At 42.0% G+C, this 26,022-nt stretch overlaps 1 protein-coding gene across 2 annotated transcripts in view; it reads left to right on the top strand.

Moving 5' to 3' along the window:
• Nucleotides 1-470: 470 nt before the first annotated feature.
• CALCR (calcitonin receptor) overlaps nt 471-26,022 on the top strand; it is a 176,816-nt gene continuing 151,264 nt past the window's right edge. Inside the window, exon 1 of one of the 2 annotated variants that reach the window (XM_075082844.1) lies at nt 471-558. In XM_075082844.1, coding sequence (XP_074938945.1) covers nt 515-558 — 44 coding nt within the window. In that variant the 5' untranslated portion in view covers nt 471-514. Of the gene's footprint in view, nt 559-1,440; nt 1,600-26,022 lie in introns of those variants that run through there. The other variant, XM_075082845.1, reaches the window with a different exon arrangement.

Here is a 26,022-nt window from a genome sequence, read left to right as displayed (position 1 = left end):
GACTTAAAAGACGGCATCAAAGTTGCTTTTATTTGATGGCAGAAACGTCCTTAGAGCAGAGAGACGAAAGAAGCAAGCTATTCTTAGCCGGGTGGTGGTACCTTGTTAGCAAGTTTGTTTGCTGCCTGACTCCATCTGCTGGGAAGACACCTTACTACCTGCTGTCCGCACTGCCACGTTTGGCAGGAGTGCAGAGGTGAATCACCGTGCGTTCGCTCACTCGCACAGCCTTACTGTGGCTCTCTGGATATTTAAATATTGGGCAGCCTGGAGCAGTCACAGCAGAGAAGTCATCCTCCCCTGCAATACTTCGTGCACAGCCACTCGACGCTCTCCCGCAACGCGGGGGGTGCTGGCTCAGTTGCCTCTAGCTGCCCGTGTAGCGGGGGGCTGCACTTGCGAGGAGACCCGAGGCGCTCGGAGCAGGGTGTTCTCGGCCTCTCCCTTTTGTTTAAGGCGCTTACATAACTTCTGGAGCAGAAACGGGAATTTAGATGACTTTGCCGTCAGGTGAATGCTGCGGCCACCCCGTGTTGGTCTCCCCCGGCTCGGCGGACGGTAGGTAAATGGTTCAGGCCAGCTGGAGGAGCAGCGGGGTAGAGGGGGCAGGCGGGAGGACGCGGGGCCGCATACACGGGGCCGCATCCCCCGGGCGGGCAGGGCCCCCCGGCAGCCCGGGCTCCGCTGCCGCTGCCTCCCACCCCGGTGCCCGAGCAGCGGGGTCTCGCCCTCCGCTCCTCCGGCTTTCCTCTCCCGAAAGGTGCCCGCAATGGGACGGGAACGCTGGCTTGGGTCAGAGGAACTCCGAGAGGAGGAGGAGGGTGACGGGGACTCCGGACGGGCCCCTGGGCGCGCAGGGCCCGCGCTCCGACGAGGAGCCGGCACTGAGGGGAGCGGGGCACCCTGAGGCGACGCGCCCTCATGGTGGGTCGCGTCCGGCCAGCGGCTGTCCGGGGACCCCCAGCCCCGCACGGGGGTGCGCCGCCGCGCCGGGACAAAGGGCCTCCGGCCGCGGGCAGCCTCGCTGCCGCCCCCGCCTCCTCGGCGGGGCCGAGCGGGGGGACGCGCCCCTGGCCCCACGGGGCGGGCGTCGCCTCGCCTCCCCTCTGCGCAGCGCGGCCCCCGCCTCAGGCGGTGCGGCGGGAGCGGAGCGCGGCCCGCCTCGCCTCGCCGCCCCCGCCCCGCCGGCAGCAGGCGGCCGGGAGCGGCGGGGAGGCGGGCGCGGGGGAGGCGCTGCCGCCGCCGGGCGCTCTCCGTCCGCCCCGCACCGACGTCGGCGCGAAGCCCGGGGGGGAGCGGGGGGTGGGCGCGTCGCGGGCGAAAGGAGGCAGATGCTTGCCGAGGCACGGCCCCGCCGGAGGGGCTCGGCCCTGGCCAGCGCCTGTCCGTACGCCGGCTGAGGCGGCCGGTCTGCCCGCCCCCTCCGGGACGCGGGGACCCACCGAGCGGGTGTTGGGGAGCGGACGGCGCCATGCACCCCTCCGAGGAGTGAAGGGCCGTCCGGGCCGCGCCGGTGCGGGCGCCGAACCGCCGCCGAGGTGGCCCGAGGTGACGGGAGGCCGGGAGAGGTGCCGCGCCAGCGCCGGGAGCGCTGCCACCGTAAGTCCCGGGAAGTTCGCCGCCGCCCGCCCTTGCAGCGGGGAGGGAGAGCGGCGGGGGGTCCGGCGAACGGCGGGGAGCGGGCTCCGGGGGGGGCGGTCCCGGCTGGCATTGCAGCCAAAAAAAAGGGGAAAAAAAGAGGGAGGTGGTCGTAGGAGCCCTGAGCCGCAGGAGCGGCGTGTGCCGTGCCGCCCGGGGGAAGGGGCGCGGGAGTGCCCGCAGCCCCCGCGGGCGCCGGGGGAGCGGCCCGGGGCGGGGAGCGGCGGGCGAACCCCGAGTGCCCACTGCGGCTGCTGCACTGGCCAGCAGGTCGCTGCCGGTACGGCGTAGACGGTTATAGGGAGTAGCCGTTCTCCATCCTGGAAGTACAGGGGTAACAGGGCTTTTAAACGACACCTGAGTCACTAGTCCGTGCTTCTCATTCATGCCAGATACAGTTTCCGCGTTATTTTTCATCTGCTGGACCGCTATTTGTACTTTCTTTGTCATTTGACACCGCAAATGTAAAAACATTAGTCGGTTTCAGAATATTGCCGTTGATGACAGTAGATTGATGTATGAGACTGTTTACTGGATGTGTCCAAGTACAATATAAATGCCTGCCAATTTTGTCTTTAAATTGCTATATTGATTTCATTCTTGCGGGCTTTTTTACAAGGTTAATGTCATTGACAATTTGTAAAGAAAGTGAAAAACTTCTGGTTTATTTTAGTTACAGAATATCAGTTGTAACCAAAACGATGAATAAAACAATCATTCATAAGAAGAGTAAATAGAAAGATGTGTATCCCAAGACCTCTCAAAGTCAATATTGTTAATATCTAACAGATGCCTTCCTGCCATGCTTTTACATACACTGGCTACCACTTGAACTTCTTATGGGTAATACAGCCTGTGATGTTCTTCCCAGGACTGTGTGCTCTCCCTCTTAAAACAAAGTTAAGTAGTCTGGCTAAAGGGAGTTTAGAATGAATCAATCAAGCCATTGCATTAAAATGCCTTTGTCTTTTTGTAGGCACTGAATGAAATAAAGCTCTCGCTTCTGCTGGTTTTCCCCTCCAGTGTTCGCAGTGTGGTACTCAGCGGGGGAACCCTAGTGTTTGGTCCGTGGAAGGGTCCCTGCGCTGCTCTAGGGCTGAATTTATCAGGGCTGACCAGGGTAACATTTCTCTGCTACCAACAGCTCAAACTGCAGGTGGTGTCGAGCTGAAGAGGGAATTTAATTCACCACTCAGAATCCTAAGCATAATTGTCAAGTAGGTAAATTAAATGCAGGAGAGTTAATATTTCCTTCTAATTTCCTCAGACATCTGACAACCTTTACCAGTAGGTAAGCTTTGCTAGGTTACCTCTCTGGTGCATACAATAGCTGTCATATGCTGGCTGAAAAGAAATTATTCTGAATGAACTCAAACAGTGTGTTTCAGTACCTACGGGCATGTAGTAAAGTATGCTGACTTTCTAAATCTTGAGTAAGTGTTGGCCCTGTTACAATCAATGGCAAAATCCCAATTAAGCCCTCCAAAGAATGGGCTTCACCATAGGTCTTCATTATCATTTATAGTGAGTGCCAGCCAACTTTGGTTAGAAATTCAAGTGGCAATGTTTAAATTCGGCTAAGTGATGGCACTTCTAACAACTCTCCGTAGCACTGCTTTAGAATCATGGGTAAGAGCCACATAGGTCTTAATATTTTAAATGAAGCTTTATCTGTAATAAACTGTATTGTACTTTCAAGAGGAGTAGGCAGTTTGGATTTGTCTTATACTCCGATTTTTATGGGCAGTTTCATCAGAATGGATCGTAAGTTAGGTTATAGTTTGTATATGTACCATATTTTAACAGAAGTATTCAGACAGCATGGGGGGGAATATTATCGGATTATGTTGCTTATGGCAAAGAAGTTCATAAATAAACTGCTAAATATTTGGCTTACTATAAAAATGTCAGCAAACAATTGATCTATGTTACCATTTAGTTCCCTGCAGCTCATAAGCTTTAATGGGAGATGAAGGAACAGAAACATCTTTTCTGAAAACCTTGTTGAAATATTACTGAATAATATATTCACAGGGATTAGCATAATAAACTGACCAAATCCAATTTAGTGAAATTCTTTTTCTTCATGTCTACAGCAGAATGGTTTTGAGAACCATCTGAGGAAGTTGAAAATTTCCATTAAAGTTGAAAACAACGTCCTACAGAGTGTTTGCTGAACTGTTTTTCTTCCAACTCTCTTCCAGATCAAAGTAGAATGGAAAAATGCTTAAAAGCTAGCCAGTTAGTATTATATGGTATTTTAAAATCTGGATCTATGGACCTGTGAGAAGCTAAATGGGCACTTGCAATCCCTGTTATATAATAATATTGGCATGACCAATGTAACTGCCATTAATTTCCACTATTTTTGTATAAGTGAAAATGGAGGAGGAAAGAACATATAATGATTTCCTGAAAATATAGAAAAATGTTTCTGAAAATCATGATATAGAAGAAAGACTTTTTAATATTTCTTTTTAAAATTATGCATGAAAGTACAGTTTTTGAGAAAATGAGCAACTAAATAATTGAGCTTACACTTGAATGAAAGTTGTGCTAGCAAGTACCATGAAATTTTGTTCTGCAAATGCCCATTGGTTCTACATATTAGTAAGCAGGTAAGCTCAGTTTTGTTTTATTTCTGATAGTTGATGTTTGGGTCCTGACTGTTGCCATTGAAGTCAATATTGAAACTCATATTAATGCTAGCACAGATCATACCTGTTCCTTTCAGGAGCGATCCTGTTATGTGCTGAGCACTTTGAACCGCTGTTTGTGGTGTCCAGTCAGGTCCCTGCTTAGAACTACAAACACAGAGCGAAATTCACTCTCATGAAAAATTTGCAATGTAAATAGTCAAGAAAGACGGAGACGTCTTGCCAAAGGCCATGTAGGGGCCAACAGATGATCTTGGTCTGAAACATGAGTATTCCATACTTAACAAGGGTACACCAAGCATCTTTTAACAGGATTGAATGTTAATTGAGTCATTGATAAAGGTACCCAGAAATGAATGACCAATGCCTTAAGGTTGTATGTTATTTCCCTCTGATCTTGTTTATTCAGTATTAACCTCAATGTTTACTAGCAGTAGCCTGCCAAAGAGCAGCACGTAATTACATGTTCTTCGTTCTGAGCTGGTTTTTGGTCTTACACCCACTTTACATTTGACATTGCTTTTAGTCACTTCCTAACTTAGGATGGAGTGGGTCTGGCTGCTAGAAGCCTCTGGTACATGAGTGCAACAGAAGTGCCAGGAGCGAGACATGCCCCTGTGGCCCAGTCCTGAGAGGCAAAGCGCTGGTCTCTGGATGGCTTCCGTGCCTACGTGACAGAGATGCTTCGGGTACCTGAAATGACTGCTTCAGGATGAGCCCTGGGATCTCTGCATGCTACTGCGTTACAGAGGTGGTGTTTTGTATGAGAACGTGCTACAGTACAGGTGCTGTAACGAGTGGTTCTGATGCAGAGAAAGACTAGATGTAAATTTCCTAAAAGGTAATTCTCATTCTTCTGAAGCAGGAGAAGCTAAATAGCACTGTTAATTTTAAAAGAGGATTTTGCTTATAACACATATACCCTAGATATTTTGTGCTGAAGCTTTTTGTTATTTTTGTTACAGTTATGCTTCCATGCATAGCTTTGATGATGGGATTTGGCAGGTGGAAAGAATGGAGAATCTGTATGCAAGACCATTTTTAAAACTTTCCTTAATATTGGATAAAATTTAAATTGATTTTGCCTATGAAATGGAGAGACATTCTGAATTGCTCATATGGAGAACTAGCTAATACAAGGTGACAATGGCAGAGGTATTGGCCACATCTCAGTCAATAAGCAGCACTGCTAACAATGTTGGGCTTGGTATTCACCCAAAGTTACAACTGGAACATCCATGCCTCATATTATGTGTTTATGGGTATGTTTCATCTGGGCACCTTTTTAATCAAGATGGTATCCACAGATGTTGGAGGAGTCTTACTTCTGGTGATCTGATGAACAAACCAAGGACATGGTTTTGCCTCACTAGTGAGCCTGTGAGCCGTTCAGCTGGCTCTATGCTTTTGAGGTGACCCTTGGTTAAGGGTATGGGTCCCCAGGGTGGGGAGGACCTGGAGGTGGTAGTTACACTCTAGTAGAGAGCTCCGTTTGACTGCCTGTGCTGGCTTGTATGGACGTATGAAAAGACATTCCATTAAACCAAGGAAGAAAAGAAATTTTGATATGCAGCTATAACAAGAAAGGGAGCAATTGAACATAGTTGATAGGAAATAGCACTGGGAATGCGAGTAGATGATGCCATGGCTATTTCCATGGTTCCCAAAATGCCTTCTGAATTAGGATCATGTGGTGGACAGGCAAACTAGTAATGCTTTTAGTGAGTTGCATACTGAAGTGCTGTAGTCCTGAAAGGTGGGTTACTGCAAGGATCAGAGGTGGGTACTGCAAGGATCAGAGGTGGGTACTGCAAGGATCAGCTTAACCTGTGCACCAGAGACCCAGGGAAACTGCAGGGAGGAGCTCTCCTGGGTCCCGGAGGAGACAGACTGATGGCGCAGTACTAGTATTGTTACCTGTACATACAACGCACAAAACAAAGTGAAAAATGCAGTTCATGCAAGTGCATCTTACCTACTGTACCTTGACTTGAGGTGATTGTAGTGCACCTGCTTTTTTTCACAGTAATCCTATGTGGTTCAGTAAGGGTGACGTGGAATGGCATCTATTTTAAAATAAGCTGCTGGAGCTTGGCTTTTTCATAATTTACTTCAGGCATACTTAATGAAAGACCTGGCACAAATGTGGCAGAATTGGCTGTTTACACCACAGCTTTAGTAGTGTTTTTGGAAATAAGCATGCATTTCAGCTTCAGGTGTCACATTTCAGTGTCGCAGTTTCATGTGACACTGTTTAGCAAATAATCTCCTGCTTGGTCATAACCAGCGGCATATATAAGACCCATATCACTTTGTCTGTGGCTTTTGATGAATATTATTAACTCATACCAAGAGTCAGATGAATAATACATTTGATAAATTTTGCAGTATTTTTGAATCTCAAGTTTCACTCTATTGTAGCAGCTCTAGCAGTATGCACCTTAATGGAGTAGAAAGATACAATGTATGCTTGTTGGTGGCTTTGGCATGTTAACTTTAGTTTGTGACGTCCTCATTAGCATGGGGTAAAGCGCGGTACAGAAAATTGCTGTTATTCAAAAGCAGGTGTTTGGAATGCCATTGTCTTCCTGGATATGCTACAAAGGGCTGAACTACCCCTCCAAAATTAGAAAGCAGATTTTTATTTTTTTGTTTTGTCCTAGAAATTGGGCACTTCTGCAGGCAATGCAAGTGAGTTCACAGACATATTTGGAGGTTGCTTGAGTGAAGATGAATGGTGTCTTGTCTTCAGAGTTGCCTTCTCAGAACTAAGCTGACAATTAAAAATATATCTTTTAAAAATGTGAAATGCTTCTGAAAACACCGTGTTGCTATTATAAAGATGTCAAGGCTCCATGGTTAAGATTGTGCTGAGATATACTTGTAAAAGAAAAAGAAACTAAACTTCTATTTTGCTTTTTTATTAGTGACTGGAATGAGACTCCACATCTGGCACTGTGTCACTTCAAAGGTCAACTGAATTTTCTGCGTGTGGTTTTTTATGGTGAAATATTTACTTAGTTTTCAGTGCTCGTGTAACAAAAATTGCTGTAATCTGTGGCACTGGTTAGAGCTTGATGGAAAAGTGAGAAAGGTAATCAAAGAGTGAATAAATTCACAGAGTGAATTAGCCACTTCTGTTTCTCTCAGGCAGCACTGAGGTGTGCTCTAACACGAGAAAGCTCATGTGACTGTAGCATTTCAGCTGTGATGTATGCAGATGGATGACTCCATTTCATTTCGTTTTGATTTCCCTCCAGCTGATATCAGTAATGAGTGTCAATTGCTTAATAAAATCACAGGTAGCTCTGAGTTGTATTTTGTTGATAATGTTTGTATCTGCATCTTCCCTGCAGGTCATGTGTGCCAGAGCGGTTATCTGTAGCAAATCAAGCTGTCTTGATTTAAGTGATCTGTGAAGAAGTGATGTGACCCCCCCAAGTGATTTTTCTTTTTAAATTTACCCCTGTTATGATGCAGGACCAGACTGGTGATGCTCCACACTGCCTTCAGTACAGAACCTGCTGGTGTCTCACTTTCTGTTTCCCAAGCTACGTTCTTTTGTGCAGAGCTATCACGATGTGATTTGCTCCAGCTTGCTTTCTCTATGTTTGTCTCCATTCATGTAGTCTTAATTACCTGTAGCCCTAGTTACCTGTAGCCTGTATTCTGTAGTCTCAGTTACCTGTAGCTCTGCAGCTGCTTCACCACTAGGTCCTTCCTTACATTGCGCTCCCTTTTCATTGTTGAAGCATGATGGTGTAATCTGCTGTATGAGAGCTAACAAGCAGATGGTAGGCATCTTTGGATGGACAAGTATGATTGCTCACAGAAGAGGAATGAATGCTGTCCCATAAAGTTACAGCTCTTTACATGTTACGGGCTGTCATGTCTCATCCGTTGGAGTACAATGAACAACAAAAGATACTTGATGATCTTCAGATTGTGATGACAGTCCCTCTACAAACTATACTAGCAGCCTGAAACACCTTGTGGGTGTAAGCATTTCATACTCTTAAATAAGCTGTGTGCAAACTTCTCCAGCCTTAAATACTGAAGGAGAGGAGAGAGGATGTTTGCACCTTTTGATGCTTACACCTTTGATCGCTTAGAGAAACTTTTAAAATTTTTTCTTGGCTTTGGTAGAGAAAGTTATCTAAGACTGCTGAGCTTCCTCATGTGACTAAAAGTTGGATCTCTCCTGATAAGAACTCCTGTTCTCATCAGTCAGTCCAGGTCCCGGTGGGATCCTCATTTTCTTTTGTCTCCAAATCCCTACTCTCCAAACATGGAAGGTGAAAGGGTAGGTTTGCTGCTGTTATCCTCAGCTGTGCTGTTGCTGCTGGGCAGAAACACTATTAAGACTGAAGGATATGGGATGGAGAAGTTGTGTCAAATAACAAAAACTTTAGAGAAGGAAGTGTTTTGCAGAAAGGCAGAACCCAGAAGAAAGAGATGATTTGAATGATCATGCACCTGTGCATTTATGGTAGAGATGACCTTCTGGAAAGCTATGTTACAAAATGCCTAATTAGCTTATAGACAGCCCTGTCTTCCATTTATATATATTGTAGCAGGGGAAATTTCATTTACGCGCCAATATTTAGTTTTGCATATGCAATATATTGGTAAGGCAGATCACTGGTATTGGTTTAGTCGCTTATACAGGTGTTTGAGTGGATTATTGAATCTTAACATTTTATATTGCAACTCTTCCAGGAACTCTATTTCTAACAAAGGAAAATGGCAAACAGGATTAGTGTGAGGCTGATTCAAAGGGTAGTTTAGTCTGACCAATTTAGAGCATCTCCGGTAAGTCTTTGGCTTCGCTTTAGGCTGTTTAAGAACATCTGCTGAGAAACTGAAAGAGTAACCCGTAGACAGTGGATCATGTGCTCCTGACTGTGCAGAGTTGTAGTGCTTGGAGTTTAGGAACTCCTTTAAGCCCTTGTCTTGAGAAAGACTCAGTGACGTGGAACAAACTGGGTGCAAGGAGACTTCCTTTAATTTTCTGAGGGCTACTTCCCCTACTACAGGCTGCTCAAGGGCTTGACTCATTTAAGCCCTTGAGTTGTTTGCGTTACAATACAATATTTCCCTCTGTGTTCAAATATTGCCAAGTACATTTTGGCTTGAAGCAGGATCAAGTAAAAAGTAATAATCATTGGTACCATATGTTCTCACAGATAAAGCAGTCCCAGTATTTTTTACTCCACTGGGTTTTATCGTATTTTTCATTTTTTTTGTCTCATGGTATTTGATAGTATGTTTCCTAAAGATTGCAGTAATTTCAGCACCGAAAATAAAACATGTATGTTTGGATTTATAAGTGTTTAAACACCTGATGACTTCATTGGCAATCAGACCTGCAGTGTTTTGAAGGAAATGTGTTCATCCCATGAAATGCCCAATGTAATCAGAAGTCATTACTGGAAAAGCCTGGAGGTAGTCGTCATATAACTCTATCCCTTCTTCTCTTTCACCTGCTATCCAAAATAATTTATGTCTGAGATCTACATGCAAACTAAAAATCCAAGCCCATTCCAGCATTTTGTCATTGCTGTGACTGTTTGAGTTGTCTGCGCAGTGATAGAAATGACACAAATCTTTGTATTTAAACTAGTCCATGGTGAAAAATGTAGCACCCACCCCTTTAATAAGGGGAAAAGAAGTGGGGCTTAATGGCCTATAGAGTGTGAGAAATTAGTATGGTTAAGCCAGAAGGAGGTGTGGATGCACCGTACACAGAAAGGGTCCTGTGGAACCTTGTCTATTAACTGAAGGTATCTTCATGTCCTTGCAAAATACAGGGACAATGTTTTATTAATATTAAAGCCTATACTTTCTCTACTCACAGAAATAACTTGCAAGATATGGTCAGTATATTTACTATAATGCAGGTTAAATACGTTACATTCATGCCATGTATCAAAGAATACGTTTGATAAGAAGTTTCTTGAAGTGGTGGACTGTGGTTTTCAACTCATGTTAATTCCACAAGGAGAAATCACATGGGTATAACATTTAAAGGTAGTTAATTATGCCAATTACTTCAGTGTAGGATTTTATAAAATGTATTTCAGAACTAATATTACCATTGAAAATGTTCAATTTTAAAAAATGAAAATTGAAACATATTAATGAATTGCAGGAATTTTTGAATGAAATCTTGATTTTTACTCTCATTATAAAAATACTTTTGCAGGTGAGCAGAATTTCAATTATGTATAAAAGTATTTTATTTATACTAAAATACTATTTTAATTCAAACAAAGGCACCATAATACAATAAGCATCTTGCACTCTGCCATGGTCATGGTTTGGGTGGACAAGGATGCAACAGCCTGGAGAAGATATTGGGAGAGAATACAGCCCTTTTCACAATGCATACTGACAAAAAAAGAGAAGTTAGCTGTCTCAGTCTTCAAACTGTTGAATTTATTTGGAAAATCTTGGCAAGATAGTTTTCATCATCTCTGAAAGTCAGCTCTAGCGCAGGATATATTGTTTTGCTTATGTCCGCAAGTTCTGGTTGCTCTTTATCTCTGAGGAGTTCCTGTGCTACCACGTGGTGGAAAATGGACTTGGCAGTATACGGTTTCTTAGCCAGGACTGAACCTTCTACCATTTATGTAAGAACTTATCCACACATGTACAGCCCTGGTCTTCCTAGAACTTTGGTCTGCAATCACAGTTTTGAGGTAGTGTAAGCCAGTTTATGCTGCCTAACTCAGAGCAGGTAGAACAAGACTAAAGCACAAAGGAGGAGCAGGAAGAGGTATAAATAGTGTGGAGTGTGGGAAAATGGGAATGGATTCAGACACAGAAGAGGGGTACTGAAACTGAGATTAGGAGTTAGTACTGAGGGCCAGTGGAGTTACAGACAGGAAGCGTTTGAGAAGGATAAGCTTGTTTGACAAGTTAGATGCTGGGGGACAAAGTGCTGTCTGAAAACCACTGGCATTCCTAGGAGGAGGCATTTAAGTGCTAGAGCTGCAAGGCGGGAGCTAGCAGGACACCAGGGCAATAGGAGAAATATGGATTGGAAGAGACAGAATTCCCTCCCCTCCCTTCCCTGCTAAATATACTGGAGTCATGAAGCAAGGAAAGTGAGGTAGTTAAGAAGGGGAGAAACTGAAGGCCGGGGAAGGAGACTGGTACTGCAGTGGCAGAAAGCTTGGAAGGAGCTAGGTCTGACTGGGAATTGTGAATGGAACGGAAAGAATGGAGAGTGGAAATGTGTGGGAAGAGGAGACAGGAGTGGAACAGGAGAAGGTTCATAACGGAGGAGCTCAAGGTGAGAGAGGCAATACCCTTGACATGCACCAGTCATACATGACCTTCTGGAGCCTCAGCAGTCTTCTGCTGTCAGCAGATATCTGTGAAGATTTCTGGTGATGTTTTATTTTCCTTCAGGACGTAGATGTACAGGATGTCAGTCTGCCACTGCTGTGACCAAATCAGCCCTGCTGATGTAGAGTTCTGCAGTGGACTTTAAAGGTTCTAGTCCCTTTCAAAAGCCATTTTCACCATGCATAGTTAAAACACTGGTGTACTGATCTTAAGACGATGGTATTTGTTCTTCATGCACTTATTGTGCTGAGCTTCAGAGTGCATCGTGTAGACACAGACAGAGTCTGGAGAAAATTCTATGTTCCTCACACAGAAAAAAGCAAGAAGTATACACCTGAACTTCAGAAAGCTTCATTTAATGCACAGTTTTAGTTGATGGAATCAATTTTTTGCTGGACTGCAGGCAGTATTCTTTTGTACAGGCAGATGAGAACATTTATAGATGTCTATAAGGGAAAACTGAAGTGAATGGAAGAAATGTGGATGACGAAGCAATTTGAAGTATGTGGTTTTATCTGTTCAGGGAAGAAATCTTAGGAAAGTTGAGGACCTACTGAGTCCTTTGGTGTGAGTGAATCAGCCATCTGTAACTGATTATAAAGACTGTTTTTGTAGAGGAGAGTAGGGTTCTGGAAACTTCTAATAGGATGAGGTGAAAAAGAAATATGTATATATGTTAATGGAGGGCACTTGAACATCCTAAAATGCCACTAGAACAGCTAGAGCATGAGAGATACAGAGAAGATGAGATGACACCTCAGTAATGCTGATGACGTGTAGATTATAAAAAGTGGGAGGTCAGCGGTCAGTCATAGGCACAGTCCCAAAGAGAAGCATCAACCAGAGTTCAGATTAGAAAAGAAGCATACTGCAAAGGCACAAACCCAGCAAATTGCCAGTGACTGTGGAAGTATCATGCAATGAAAAATGAAAAGCAGGTGTTTGAGAAGACGAATGTTAAATACTGCAAAGCAAACTGAGGAGATCAAAGCCTTCAATCTGTGCAGCTGAAGAATGTCTCTGGGGAAAGTACCCAGCAGCAGTGTTGCTGTTAAAGAAAGATTTATAGTCATTAGATGTGGAACTTTTAAAATAAATTAAGAAGAAAGAGCCATAAAAATTACTATCAATATTGGGGTACAACTTTGGGGACTTACTACAGGAAAAACTGAACCTGTGACACAAAACAAGGCTAGTAGGATACAAGAACTTTTATTCAATGTAGGTAAAAGTCCAAGGATACAAGTAAGTGTCTGGATATCTTTATAATAGACGCTCCTGCAAAATTAATTTTGGATGTAAAGTGTAGCTATTCATTAAATTTGGTAAATACATTAAGAGCAGTGCAAACTGGAGAAGGAGGTAGCCTGGCAGGTCTGTGTAATACTAAGTGTCTGCGTGTGTTTGAAGACAGAGGATGTCAACTGCTTGCTGCAAAATCTAGCTGTAAGGCAGTACCAGAAGTGCATACTGTACTGTGGTAACTATTATTTCCCTTTGAGCCCCTTGGCTATAAAGACATTAATTAGAAAAGTGAAGAAGCCATGGGAAAGGGTGCACTTGATGTTGGCAGCAGAGAAGCAAAATGATAGGGTATTCCGTGTATGCATAGAAATTAAAGATCTTTAAGGCAATGAATCAGGAGCAAATCAACACAAGAACAATCATGCAGTGATAAAGGAACAAAACAACCCACTCCTGCTAAATGACATCACTTCCAAGCCCTCTCTAACAAGCATATTCATTATGTTAGATGCACAATTTAGTACTGGAAAGTCAGATAGGACAAGGAGGGCAGCTAATTAATGCCTTCCAACACTTTATCCAGAAGGCAGCATTTCAAAAACGCTTGCTGATAAATCATCTGTGCAAGATATATCAAAGAAGAGAGGTCTTGAAATAGCAGAAAATCTCACCCTCTTACCAGAGTGAATGCCATTAAAAATTGATAGTGTTAATCGCATGATACTAGGGACATTTCTAAATCACAGTCAGATGCAAATCATTAGAGAGCAGATGAACGAGAGCAGTTGAGCACTGGAACAGATTTCCCAAAGAGGCTGTGGAATTTCCATCCTTGGAGAAACTCAAAACTAGCCTGGATGTGACCCTGAATAACCAGATCTAACTTTGAAGTTAGCCCTTCTTGGAGCAGGGGGTTTACGAGGTTATCTCCAGAGGTCCATTCCTGCCTAGTTTTTTCTATGACTCAGGGGGTTACTGTGGTCTGGAAAGGAGGCATCCAAGCATATCCAAAAATGGGAGAAAGGAAGAAGGGCTGAAAGCACTAATAACCCCAAAGGAAATGAAACTCAGGATGGGGGTAACAACTTACTTGCTAAATAGCAGAAATTATGTCATCTCTGTAGGAACTTAAAGGAGGAAGAGATTTTATTGTACGATCCAAGAACAGCCCAAGAATTTTAGAAAATATGGACACAGTTTACTTTGAAATAAAATGAAACGTTCCACGGGGAAATATATCTACAGGATGTGCAGCATGAGCTGGGGACATTGCACTAGTTATGTACATTTATAAAAACACAACAATACACTGGCAGCTCTCTTTTAAACTTTTTACCTTCCATGTCTTAGGTCTTGCTTCTTCATCCTTCATATGTATGATATGCTGAGTTACTGAGAGCAGGTAGTGAGTTTTATAAGTATTTCTTTGTTTAAGGAAAAAAAATGCCAAGCCGTCAAAAGGAAATGCTTTGGCTCCTCATCTGTGGAATCATGATAATACTATCTCTCACCAAACAGCAGTAGTTTGAAGGCGAGTTAGTTGTTAGTGAAGCATTTATATGGCAGTAATGAGCACCAAGGAAAAAGACATGTAAAGAAATCAATAAATCTGTCTACCATGCAAGGTTTGATGTATGTACAATAAATTAAATCTATTAAATACCAGTGATAAAATAAAGCATTGAATCACTTTTCATTCAGTGGTCACTGTTCATCCTTAGAAACCCAGTGAAAAAGGATTCCAGTGGAAAAAGAAGTGTGAGGACAAGTAATTAAAAATTGTAGTACCTATCCCCAAGAAGGCTAAATAAAGGTAACCTAAGTGGCTTCCAACTTTGGAGTTACCTTTACAATCTGGATAGTCTTTCATCATCTGACTTTATTACATTAATTTAGTTTAATTAATGTAATTCTAAGAGACATTATATTTCTATTTATTATGTTCCGTTGACAGGACAAGGGGTAATGGTTTTAAACTAAAGGAAGGTAGAGTTAGACTGGGAATAAGGGAAAAATATTTTACTATGAGGGTGGTGAAACACTGGAACAGGTTTCCCAGAGAGGTTGTGGAGGCCCCATCCCTGGAAACATTCAAGGCCAGGTTGGATGGGGCTCTGAGCAACCTGATCTAGCTGAACATGTCCCTGCTCACTGCAGGGGGGTTGGACCAAATGACCTCTAGAGGTCCCTTCCAACCCAAACCATTCCATAATTCTATGATTCTATGTTATATATAAAGGTACCAGTGATTACAGGTGCAGGGACATACTGTATGTTTTTGTTTAAGACCTTTCAATGTCATTGAACACAGAGTTTTTGCTAAAAAATTAATCCGTTAGTAAAATCATGGGTGGAAACTGAAAACAATACAGAAATTCAAGAGCCTTAGGCTGCAAATAAAAAATTCAGAAAGCTAAAGCTGATACACTTAGGATACTATTGAGGGCTAACATTAAAGTGGTCTTAATGCCACTGAATAGTTGAAGCTCATCAATCTTAAAGAAGGTGGCAGTATGACAGCCAGTCTGTTAGCTTTTACATTTAATGCTAGTCCATGAAGAGCTCTTATTTTCCCTGTGGGTCATGAGCATTAGCATGATAAAAGAGGTACACCTCTGTTCTTCATCCTCTGCTTCCTTTTAAGGTATTTTTTTAAGAGTAGATTGCACATGCTGCGAGAGAAACGGAGTAGTGCTGAGGCCTGAGTTCTCTCCCGTAACTGGAAGCACTGCCATCCTGTCATTGGGACTGAAGCATGTTGGGAGCAAGTTTTTCTCTGACAGGAACTATTGCAAGATGTGATCTGCTGTTCCAAGTAGTTAGAACATGGGATACTGTAAAATGGCAAAGATGCTTGTTTACCATACTTGAGACGCCTCTAGTGTTACTCATATGTTTTCATACCTGTATGTGCATAACAGAGAGAAAGGAATAACATACTGGTGAAATCCTGTTTGGTAACACTGACTTCCTCAAATTCTGCTGATTTCAGAGCAATATGATTATGGATGACAGAACTCCCAGTTAATAGTAAAAAAAAGAGGAATAGATTTTTGGAGAGGGAGGAAACCACTTCAGGTATTCACATGTTCATTTGAGAGATCTAGTGGAAAACTGTCTTTCCTCTTTCTCCTTGTTTAACTTATACACTGCTATTCCTGGGCAGTTTCCTCCTTAATTCTGTTTGACATTTCAGCAAGGTATTATCTGGAATCCCTGGGTATGGTCAAAACATGAGGGTGGAAAGGGTGAGAAGGTGGCTTTGGTGTCCTTAAAACTTGGTGATTTAGATTTTTCTTATGATTTTATTAAAGCAGGATTTCCCAAACTATTTTCCATAATATCCTCATCCTAAGTGAACTTAACTTTTTAGGCAAACATAGCAAGTAAGAAGCACTGTCACACAGACAGGGCGAATGTAGTACTTCTCAAAGTACTGTACAAGCTAACTTGTGCCATGCAACTTTTCCCATGTGTAGGTAGGTAGAATTAGGGTTTTCTGTAGCTAGGAGATACACTCTTAAAGCATGGTCTGTGTGCATGATGCAAATTCCTGTCACTCTGAAACAAGGTCCCTATCCCATCTGCTTACAGATCTTGTTTTGCCATCCTGCCTAGAGGCGATCTGGTTGGCTAATGAAAATAAATCCCCTCCCCTCTCTTTTGCATTTTTTCTTCACATAATTTCTGCCACCCTTGGGCAGGACTCTTTTTCAGGGATTGGGAAGGAGTATATAATGGACATTTCCATAAACAAATCATAACAACTTAAATCACTAGCCTGAATTCACACATTATAATCAGTGGTTATACAGACTGGAGTTAGAGCATCTGTCCTTTTATGCCTGGAAGTAGAATGGTAAAATACAATAAAAATGCATGACTCAAAATTAACCTCTTCAGTGTCTAATGAGGAGGCTGGGCTGATCTGAGGTGCTCCCAGCACTGAGGCCACATGTGGTGGCCTCAGAAACTGTAATCCAGGGAAGCTAAATGTCAGCAACCCTTTCGGCTTTTTCTGGCCAGCAGACATTTGGGGCAGGGATGTGCCTGTTGTAGCGATGCTGCTCTGAGCCATGCCAGCTCACTCTGGTGCCAGCAGGGGCCAGAAGTGATGTTGCCAGCCCAGTGTAGCACTGAACACAAAAGACTGCATCCTTGCCCTCCACCCGCTGCCCCAGCACCGCTTTCAGACATGTGCACATTTGCCCACTCTCAAACCTGGCACAAATGCGACTGTTTGTCCCTCCACTGTGCAGGCATGCTCCAAGATTTTTGTAACATAATTGTTTCTTTTGAAAGTCACAGCCATGAAAGCTCTGTGAGCATGCATTTAAAGAGTGAGCTTGACTCACTGACACCCAGTTGCTGGCTGAGCACAAATTATTTTGCTGTGGTATTAGAAGTAGGATGGTAAAATCCAGCAGAGTTCCCATGGAGTGGGTAGTACAACAATGTGCGCAGGTTCTGCCTGATGTGAGTGAAGAAGAAACAATACTGATGGATAAAAAGCATATTTGTGTTGTTACCACATCAGTTACTGCACTAGATACTTCTTCCAATTACATCATAGTAGTCATAGTGATACTGGTTTTAAAAACTATGTAAACTTACCCTGTGACCTGCTGTACATCATACTTCTACTAAAGCCTTAATTCTTACTTGAAAACAGTTGATTCATATGAAGTCCTCTTTGTCCTGTCAATGTAGTGAAGGGTGACTATAGTGAAGATGATAATAGGACCTAATGCATAGAATTAAGGTCCCTTTGCACTAATCTGTTAGTGAAACAGAGTCTAGAGATGGTAGGTATAAATGTCATTCATGTTTCTTTCAAAGTCTTTTAACTCTGCTGGAATAGTATAATTAGTCCCAATGGTAAATGAGGACATGGCCTTCTGTTTTGTTAGTCCTCTGACTAACAAACTGCACAAGAAGGTTTATGTTTAATCTTTGAGACTTTATAGACTAATACCAATTCTGCAGGTTTCTTCTGATATTTTGCGCTCCACGGTTCCAAGGGACATCAGGCATTACAAAAGTAATTCTCTATGTGCCTCACAGTTTCCTACTGAAAGCAATATTCTAATTAAAAAGGAAACCCAATAGTTGAAGCAGAATGTAGAGGCAGAACAGTTAGGTAAAAGGGCTGAGATAATCTCACAAAGCCAGGAAATATAAACTCAAAGCTGAAACCTCATTTTTAACTTTTCTTTATGACCACATACCAATGAGAGCCTAAAGCACAGACTGATTTTCCCCTGAAGCATGATATTAATTCCATCACATTTACTTGTGTGTATCTCCGCACGTGTGTGCATCTATTGCATATTTTTAATTGTTTTCTGTGGGAAGCCTGGACAGTGCCTGTTAGCCTAAGGGAGGAGAATGAAAAAAAATGGTGAACAGATTGTTAAGATGCAACATTCTCAGCAGGAATATAGGCACCAGAAGGGGAAGAGTTAAGAGGAAAATACAAAGAATAAATGCTCATGAAACATGGCTATTGCTGCCATTACTACTATAAGAGAAAAAGGATGCATGAGAAAGCTGGCAGAAAAGAAAAAAACCCCACCGGCTTTTGGGAAACCCTGAGCTTAAGGAGCACAGATAGCTATAATTATTTTTTTCTTTTTCTGTTTTAGGGAGCTTTCCTGCAAATCAGGCTTTTTCAGTTTTCTCAGACCTACCTACTTACCTCTCCAGGTCTTTTACTGGAGGTTGATGAGATGCCCAGTAGGTGGCATTCTTTTAACACAGTGCTAATATCTCTTCAGATTTTTTTTTCTTAAAAGCATTTTTCTGTGGAATTTAAATTGATTATTGCAGAATTGGCACATGCAGAAGTTATATTGTTAGAAGGAATTTAAGTCAAAACTCTCAAATTTGGAATCCTGATGCTTCAAAAAAATTGTATTTGGGAATCTAAATGGAAGAAAGAGAGGGAGGCTGCGTTTTCCCCTCATTGGTTCAGAATGAGTTTCTGAGGAGGTTTACAAGAAGCTACAGCTTCACAGCACCTACTGAATCTACCTGTGTGGTTGCTAACTTAAGGGCTCTAGTCTAACCTAGTCTAGTCTAATCAGTCTAAGGACTGATTTTTGGAATATGATGATTAGGACATCATGTTTACATTTGACAAGAGAGGTTGTGACATCTTACTGTCTGCATTTACTTTTCCTCTGTTACTTCTTGTTCATTTTTGGAATGTGTTAATTTTTTTCTTCCTAAGAATAATGCTGAAAGTAACTGGGGAAGTGGGTGTTATTACAAACCCATCTCTGCTTATGTGTTTGCATGTAATTCTGCGTGTGAATGATGTCACTGGATGTAGTTTGACTAGGCACGTACTTCAAGCTGTTAGTGTTTAGCACAGGACATCGGTGTCAGGTACCAGCTGTCCATTCAGTTAAACCAGCACCCTGTCTGAAACCACATAGATAATTCACAGAATGACTGCAGGTGGAAAATAAATAGGCTTAAAGTGTTTGAGAACGTGTAGTGGATCAGAATGCTGAACAGCCAGGGATAGCTCTGCTCTACATGAGAGAGCGTTTCTGGACATCTGTTCTTCAAATTGAACAGCCACCTCCCAGTCTGCCTGCAGGTTTACCTTCCTTGGAGCAGAAAAGTGGCAGAAGTCTGCTCCAGTTCATCATGGCTGGAAACAACCCAAAAAATCACAGCCACTGGCTAGTAGTGCAGGATCTGCAATAGACGTACTTGGTTCCTGAGCAAATCTCACTAGTTCTAAAGACCATTTTGCACGGAATAGGATTGACAGATCTGCTTCAAATGGAACATAGGCTCTGATTTTTTGGAAGCATTTTTTTACAGTTGACTACTCTGAAGTTTGTGAATTACTGTATAAAGATGTCATACTGTCCTTTGCTTATCTGCAATGGATCAAATCATATCTCACAGTCCTAGTACTGCAACAAGTCAATTTTTCAGTTGAGTTGCATCAGATTTTCAAGTCACTCTGAGAAGTAAAGTTTCAAAAAATGAGGTTGAGATACTGACCTATTTTCATTCTGTTATTCAAGTGAAGATTTATTCTGAATGTATATTTCATCCCAAATTGTGCCAAGGATGTTGTTTTAAGGGGCATACAGCTCTCTAATATTCTCTGTACATGCTTGCTCAGTGTTGCACTTCTCACATATAGACCAATCAAAGAGTCCATCTCTGTACTTCTTCCTTCCTTCTCTACTTGTCGTGGTTTAGCCCCAGTCAGCAACTAAACACCATGCAGCCGCTCGCTCACTCCCCCCGCCCCTGTGGGATAGGGGAGAGAATCAGAAGAGCAAAAGCAAGAAAACTCATGGGTTGAGATAAGAAAAGTTTAATAATTAAAATGGTAATAGTAATAATGGTAATTATAATAATAACTATAATAATAATAATGGTGGTGATGATGATGATAATATAATAAAAAGGAAAATGAGAGAGAGAAATGAAGCATGGGAAAAAACCCACAAGCGATGCAACCGGCCACCGCCTGCAGACTGATGCTGCCAGTCCCCGAGCCACGATTGCTGCCTCCCCTGCCCAGCTCTCCCCAGTTAATATACTGGGCATGATGTCATATGATATGGAATATCCCTTTGGCCAGTTTAGATCAGCATTCTTGGCTGTGCCCTGTCCCCTCCTGGCTTCTTGTGCACCTGGCAGAGCATGGGAAGCTAGAAAAGTCCTTAACTAGTATAAGCACTACCCAACAACTAAAACAGTGTGGTATCAATGTTATTTTCATACTAAGTCCAAACCACAGAACTATACCAGCTAAAACCATGACACTACTCTGCATCAGACAATCTGTCTTTACAGAGACAAAACTCCCTCAAAAGACAAAAATAAAAAAACATGGTGTGTTATTGCTTGTAAATATTTAAAGTGAAAAAATACTTCCAGGGCTAGGAAAATCCCTTTTACAGCAAGAGTATGGGGAAACTTTTCCTGGTGGAATTGTTGAAAAGCAGTACCACATTAAATGAATGTGTCTAAGGATTACAAGCATAATCTTCTACCCCAGTGTGAACTACAAAGTCATCTTCCTGAGTCTGCAGACAGACCATCTCAGTTTATCTGCTGTGAATGATAACTTTCCCAGGTTGTACCAGACTGGAATTCATATGATGGCTTCATACCCCACCTTCAGAGTGTGAGTGGCAGGATATGAATCATGCTCATTTATAAAACTGCTGCTGCTCTTTGGAAAAAGCTCAGAGGAGCTGTACTACTAGGGTCAGAGGAAAGACCCCGATAAACAAAGTCTTAGGCTGGGATGGACTGAGAAAGTCTAAAATAAGCAGGACACTGGAGGAAAGTGAAAGGGCAAAATTCTTCCTCCCTCTGAGGTTACAGCAGGGGTGGAATTGGTGGAATTTTAATATTTGAGATAGACGTTGGGGAGGGAGAAATAATAATGGAAAGAACACCCCGGGGCAGTGCTCTCTTAGATGTTGCAGGGTACACCGTCACAGCAGACAGGCATATTTGTCTCAGCACTTGCTCAGTGATGCTCTGAAGCTACTTTAATGACTCGTCTTCATTGTTGATGTTAAAGCAGTAGGAGTCTGGTAACAAGGACTGCCTGTAATCATAACTGAAGCTCTGTAGCAATTGCTTAACAAACCGGCAGCCTAGTCAGTGCATCTGTCACAGGCTAATGTGCAAGCACAGAGAGCTATGCTGACACAGGAACCCCCAGGGATGTTTCAAGTCTTTGTGTGTTGGAGCTTGCGCTTAGATTTAGCTGAGAGGTGTGCAGAACCAAACACTGCCAAGCAGGTACCTGAGGAGGGCCATATAGGGAAGTTTCTTTTCTTTCCAATAAAAGGTACCCTTTATTGCTGTGCTAATAAGTGGTCTGTAGGAATGACACCACACATATTTAGGCAAACTGAGGTCCAGTTTGAAGAAAGGAACAGTTTTGGAAGCATCCCAGTGCATTACTAAATATGTAAATTTCTATAGGAAAACTTTATCCCTATGTATCATTACAGTCTCTAAATTATACAGTTGTCAGTCTCAGAGTAGTTGGAGACTACTCTTCCAGGCTTTTCAAAAACTGTATCAAAATGCTGCTTGTGTCCCAGAAGATTTGCCAGCTAAGCCACAAGAAATATGTATTTAATGTTGGTAGAACCAGAGCTAGTTAGGGTGACAGGCAGTAGATAATAGCGACCTATTCAGCAATACCACAAGTTTGTTTGGAGTGCTTCTTTCCTGCCAGGTGTTTTAGAAAATGTGACAAAGTTTAATTATAGAATCATAGAATAGTTTGGGTTGGAAGGCACCTTTAAAGGTAATTTAGTCCAGCCCCTCCCTGCAATCTTCAGCGAGATCAGGTTGCTCAGAGCCCCATTCAGCCTGACCTTGAATGTTTCTACGGATGGGGCCTCCACAACCTCTCTGGGAAACCTGTTCCCATATTTCATCACCCTCATTGTAAAAGATTTCTTCCTTATATTTAGTCTAAATCTACCCTTTTTTAGTTTAAAACCGTTACCCTTTGTCCTATCGCAACAGGCCCTTCTAAAAAGTCTGTCCCCATCTTCTCAGCCCCCTTTAAGTACTGAAAGACTGCAATAACATCTCCCCAGAGCCTTCACTTTTCCAGGCTGAACAACCCCAACTCTCTCAGCCCATCTTCATAGGACAGGTGTTCCATCCCTCTGATAATTTCTCTGGCCCTCTGGAGCCACTGCAACAGTTCCATGTCCTTCCTGTGCTGAGGGCTACAGAGCTGGACGCAGTACTGCAGGAGGGGTTTCACCCCAGTGGAGTAGAGGGGCAGAATTATATAGTTACAAAGTTAGTTGAGAAATTATAGCAGGCACGGAATGAAATTAGGAATTGTAATGAGGAAGGAAAAGGTTTTTGTAGATCAACTTTGAAACAGAAGTGTGAGCAAAGCCAAGAGACAAGAGAGGAGGAAAAGAGATAGTAGGATGAACTAAGTAGGCTCTTGACACATCAGCCAGTGTGAATGAAGATGACGTGGCAGAGATCTAGTTATTAGATACTAGCAAACATAAATTCAAAAGAAATCCTAGTATTAAAAGAGAAAATACAGAAGAGATCCAGAAGACAGACTGGAGCAACTACATGGAAAGTCTGAAGCAAGAAAAGTGGTTTTTAAAAGGATCCAGAAAAGAATTCTAAGCTGATGAAGTTAAAGATGGGAAGATGGGGTGAATAGGTATGGGTCTTTAAGATATGTCATGGCAAAAAGTTTCTCTAGACAGCTAAATGCTGGAGTGTGTCTTGAAAGGGGTTGCAGTGAATAGCTGCACTGGATAAACCAACAAAAAGAGAACTGTGTAGGCAGTGGTGACTTTTATGGCTGCAATCCAGTATATTTTTTTTTTCTCTGTTAATGATTTTTCCCTTTATCCTTTCTCCTTGATGGTAATATTTCTTTAGAAACACATCTGTATTTGGTGATCCCATAGAGAGGTTTGTGGTTGGATTGTTGGTTTGCTGTTTGGTTACACAGTAGCTTACTGGTGTTGTTTCTGTTTTGCTTGTTTGTAAACGTCCCCCAGATTTGCTTTGTGCCTTATATCCCTTAAAATACAAACCTTGTAAAAGAAAGCAAACTTCATAAGTGTATTAGCATTTGCTTTGTAACGAATGTTTGATCCTATATTTTGCTTTTGAACCTAGTAACTTAGAGCACCTTTCAGTTGTTTTATGTTGTTAGAGAAAATGGAGTGATTTTGACGCACAAAGGAGAGCTATTGACGGTACAGTTGCAAAGCAATGCATGGTTTGAAGAGGCAAATATTTGCTTGAGCTAGTGCATATTTGTTTTCATAATATGAAGCAGTCTGGGTATTTAACAATTGTTACTGACTAGACCAAATTAGGTATGTCATGACCTTTCATTTAGGCATACTTTATGTAGTTCCTGCTTACATACCGGACTTGATATTTGGGCACACCGTCAGAATCTAATTGTCCTTCAGCTGAAATCACCACTAAGACCAACACAGTTAGAGCAGGACAGGCAAGTTCTTAGTAACTCCCTGCCATACCCAGGGTGGATAATTCTAAGAGGAAATGATTGATTTCATTGTTGTTTTATTGATCAGGAATTACATAAGGTCTAAGTTAACAAAACAACTGAGCAGTTCAGAACACAACCTTCCATACTTTGTGTTGTGTTTATCTATTTATTACATCTTCTGCAACTATCTCTGCCTACCAGATTGGCAACACATATGCAAAACCCACTTAAAACTATTTTACCACAGACAGAGGTAATGAGCTCATTTCTATGGAAATCTTTCAAAATTGTTATTGTTGCCTGCCTGCCAACTGATTTGTAAAAATATTTGTCTAAATTTAATAGCTTCTCATTTATCAAGAAAGATTGAAAAAATAATAGCATAAAACCACAGAGGAGGTAATTGATTCACAAATAATCTTGGGTTTCTGTGAGATAATTGATCAGACCTTAATTCAGAAGAAAAATTGATTAAATCATTGCTACCAGGTAGCACATAAAATGGAGAGCAGCATCAGCTGTAAGACCAATAATTACGTGTCTTGTGTGTTGCAATATTTCATCAATGCAAATCCCTTAATCCTTCTGAAGGTGATCCTGCTCATATTCAATAATGTAATGCAAAATACCTTTGCCTTGAATATGATGATCTGCCTGAAAAAAACCCAGACCAACAAAACCAACTCTAAATCTATTCCTATTCGAAGTTTGCATGAGCTTTCATTGTTTCTGAGGGTAAAGGTATGCATCAGAAAATTTGTTTGGAAAGTTAGAGTGGGAGTCAAGCTCTAGGTGCTCAGAAGAGAAGGCTTGAAACACATAGATGAAGGGACTCATCCAAATGCATTAAGTGCTATGTATACATTCTTCCAGTTTTCCTTTGGGCACTGCAGTGCCCCATGTTTCTTCAACCTTTCTGCTTTTTACAAACGGAATTGCCTCTGCCATTAAAGTTATGTCTCAGGTCAAGTCTGAAAAGGTCAAGTGCTGATCTGATCTGACACCTGATGTGTCAGGTGATTATTTCATCTGATTTCAAGGGTTTATTGGATTCAGGATTGTGTGAAATCACCATGGAAAATAAGCAAAGAATACAAGAGTGTAGTGGGTTGTTCCTTAGATGGTAGTCTTTATCCAGAATCAATACTGAATCTGCAGGGATCTTTGATGGCTAAACACAGGCAGTAGTCAAAAATGAGATTCTTATCACTAGTCAGTGGTAAATAAGGACAGTATTTAGTTTTTCTGTTTGTTTATTTCTTTATGAGATTATTGGTGGTAACTATGCTGTCTAAAAATAATTCCCAGCAAGAGAACACAGACAAAAAACATTGCAAAACGTTTCATTCCTCCCCTGGCATCCTCTGTTCAAGTCAATGGAAGGCAGGAAATTTTTGAGACTTTCTCAGAAAAGATTTTATGAAAAATTATAGAATCCATCTCTTGTAATTACATCATACATCTACATATTCTTTCTCCATGCAGTTTCAATAAAATGCAAATTGCAGTCACTCTCCACTGTCCTAGACCCTGACCCAGTGAAATATTTCATGTATTTGAGTGCTCCCAGTTGAAGTATGCACAAAAAATATTTGTAAGAGTGGTCCTTAAATTATTATGCGGTACTGCTGTGAAGTGTTAGAAGACTACCCTGATGCATCTCGAAAACTGTAGATAGAAATAAGGGTGATTTGGTATTTAAAGGTGTTATTTGTAAAGTACATTATAATCCTTTGAAATGAAAAGTGCCATACAGGCTGGTATTTTATCTCATACAAACAACTGAGGAACAAACTTCCTCTGCATAACTGCCATAGTGCTGGCTATATTTTGTCATGTGTGTTCATAATACAGTGCTAATTTCAATACAACAGAATTAGAATATCAATTGCCTGTTTTTATTAGAGCACATTAAAGTGTTTAACCAAAGTGAAATTGATTGCATTGAATTGCAAATTTCAAATGGGAAAAGCAGTTGAAAATAAAATTAGGATCACCAAAGAGAAGTTAACATCCTCTTTAGCTTTACTGTGCAGTCATATGAGCTTGAAATATGACTGTATTTTCTGCTGAAATTGGGTTATATGGATAGCTTTGTGTATTCAGCTTTAT

This window comes from Phalacrocorax aristotelis, chromosome 2 (assembly GCF_949628215.1).
Source record: "Phalacrocorax aristotelis chromosome 2, bGulAri2.1, whole genome shotgun sequence".
Taxonomy (NCBI): Eukaryota; Metazoa; Chordata; class Aves; order Suliformes; family Phalacrocoracidae; genus Phalacrocorax; species Phalacrocorax aristotelis.
The sequence above is the reverse complement of the archived record's forward strand: the minus strand, read 5'-3'. Positions and strand labels throughout refer to the sequence as shown.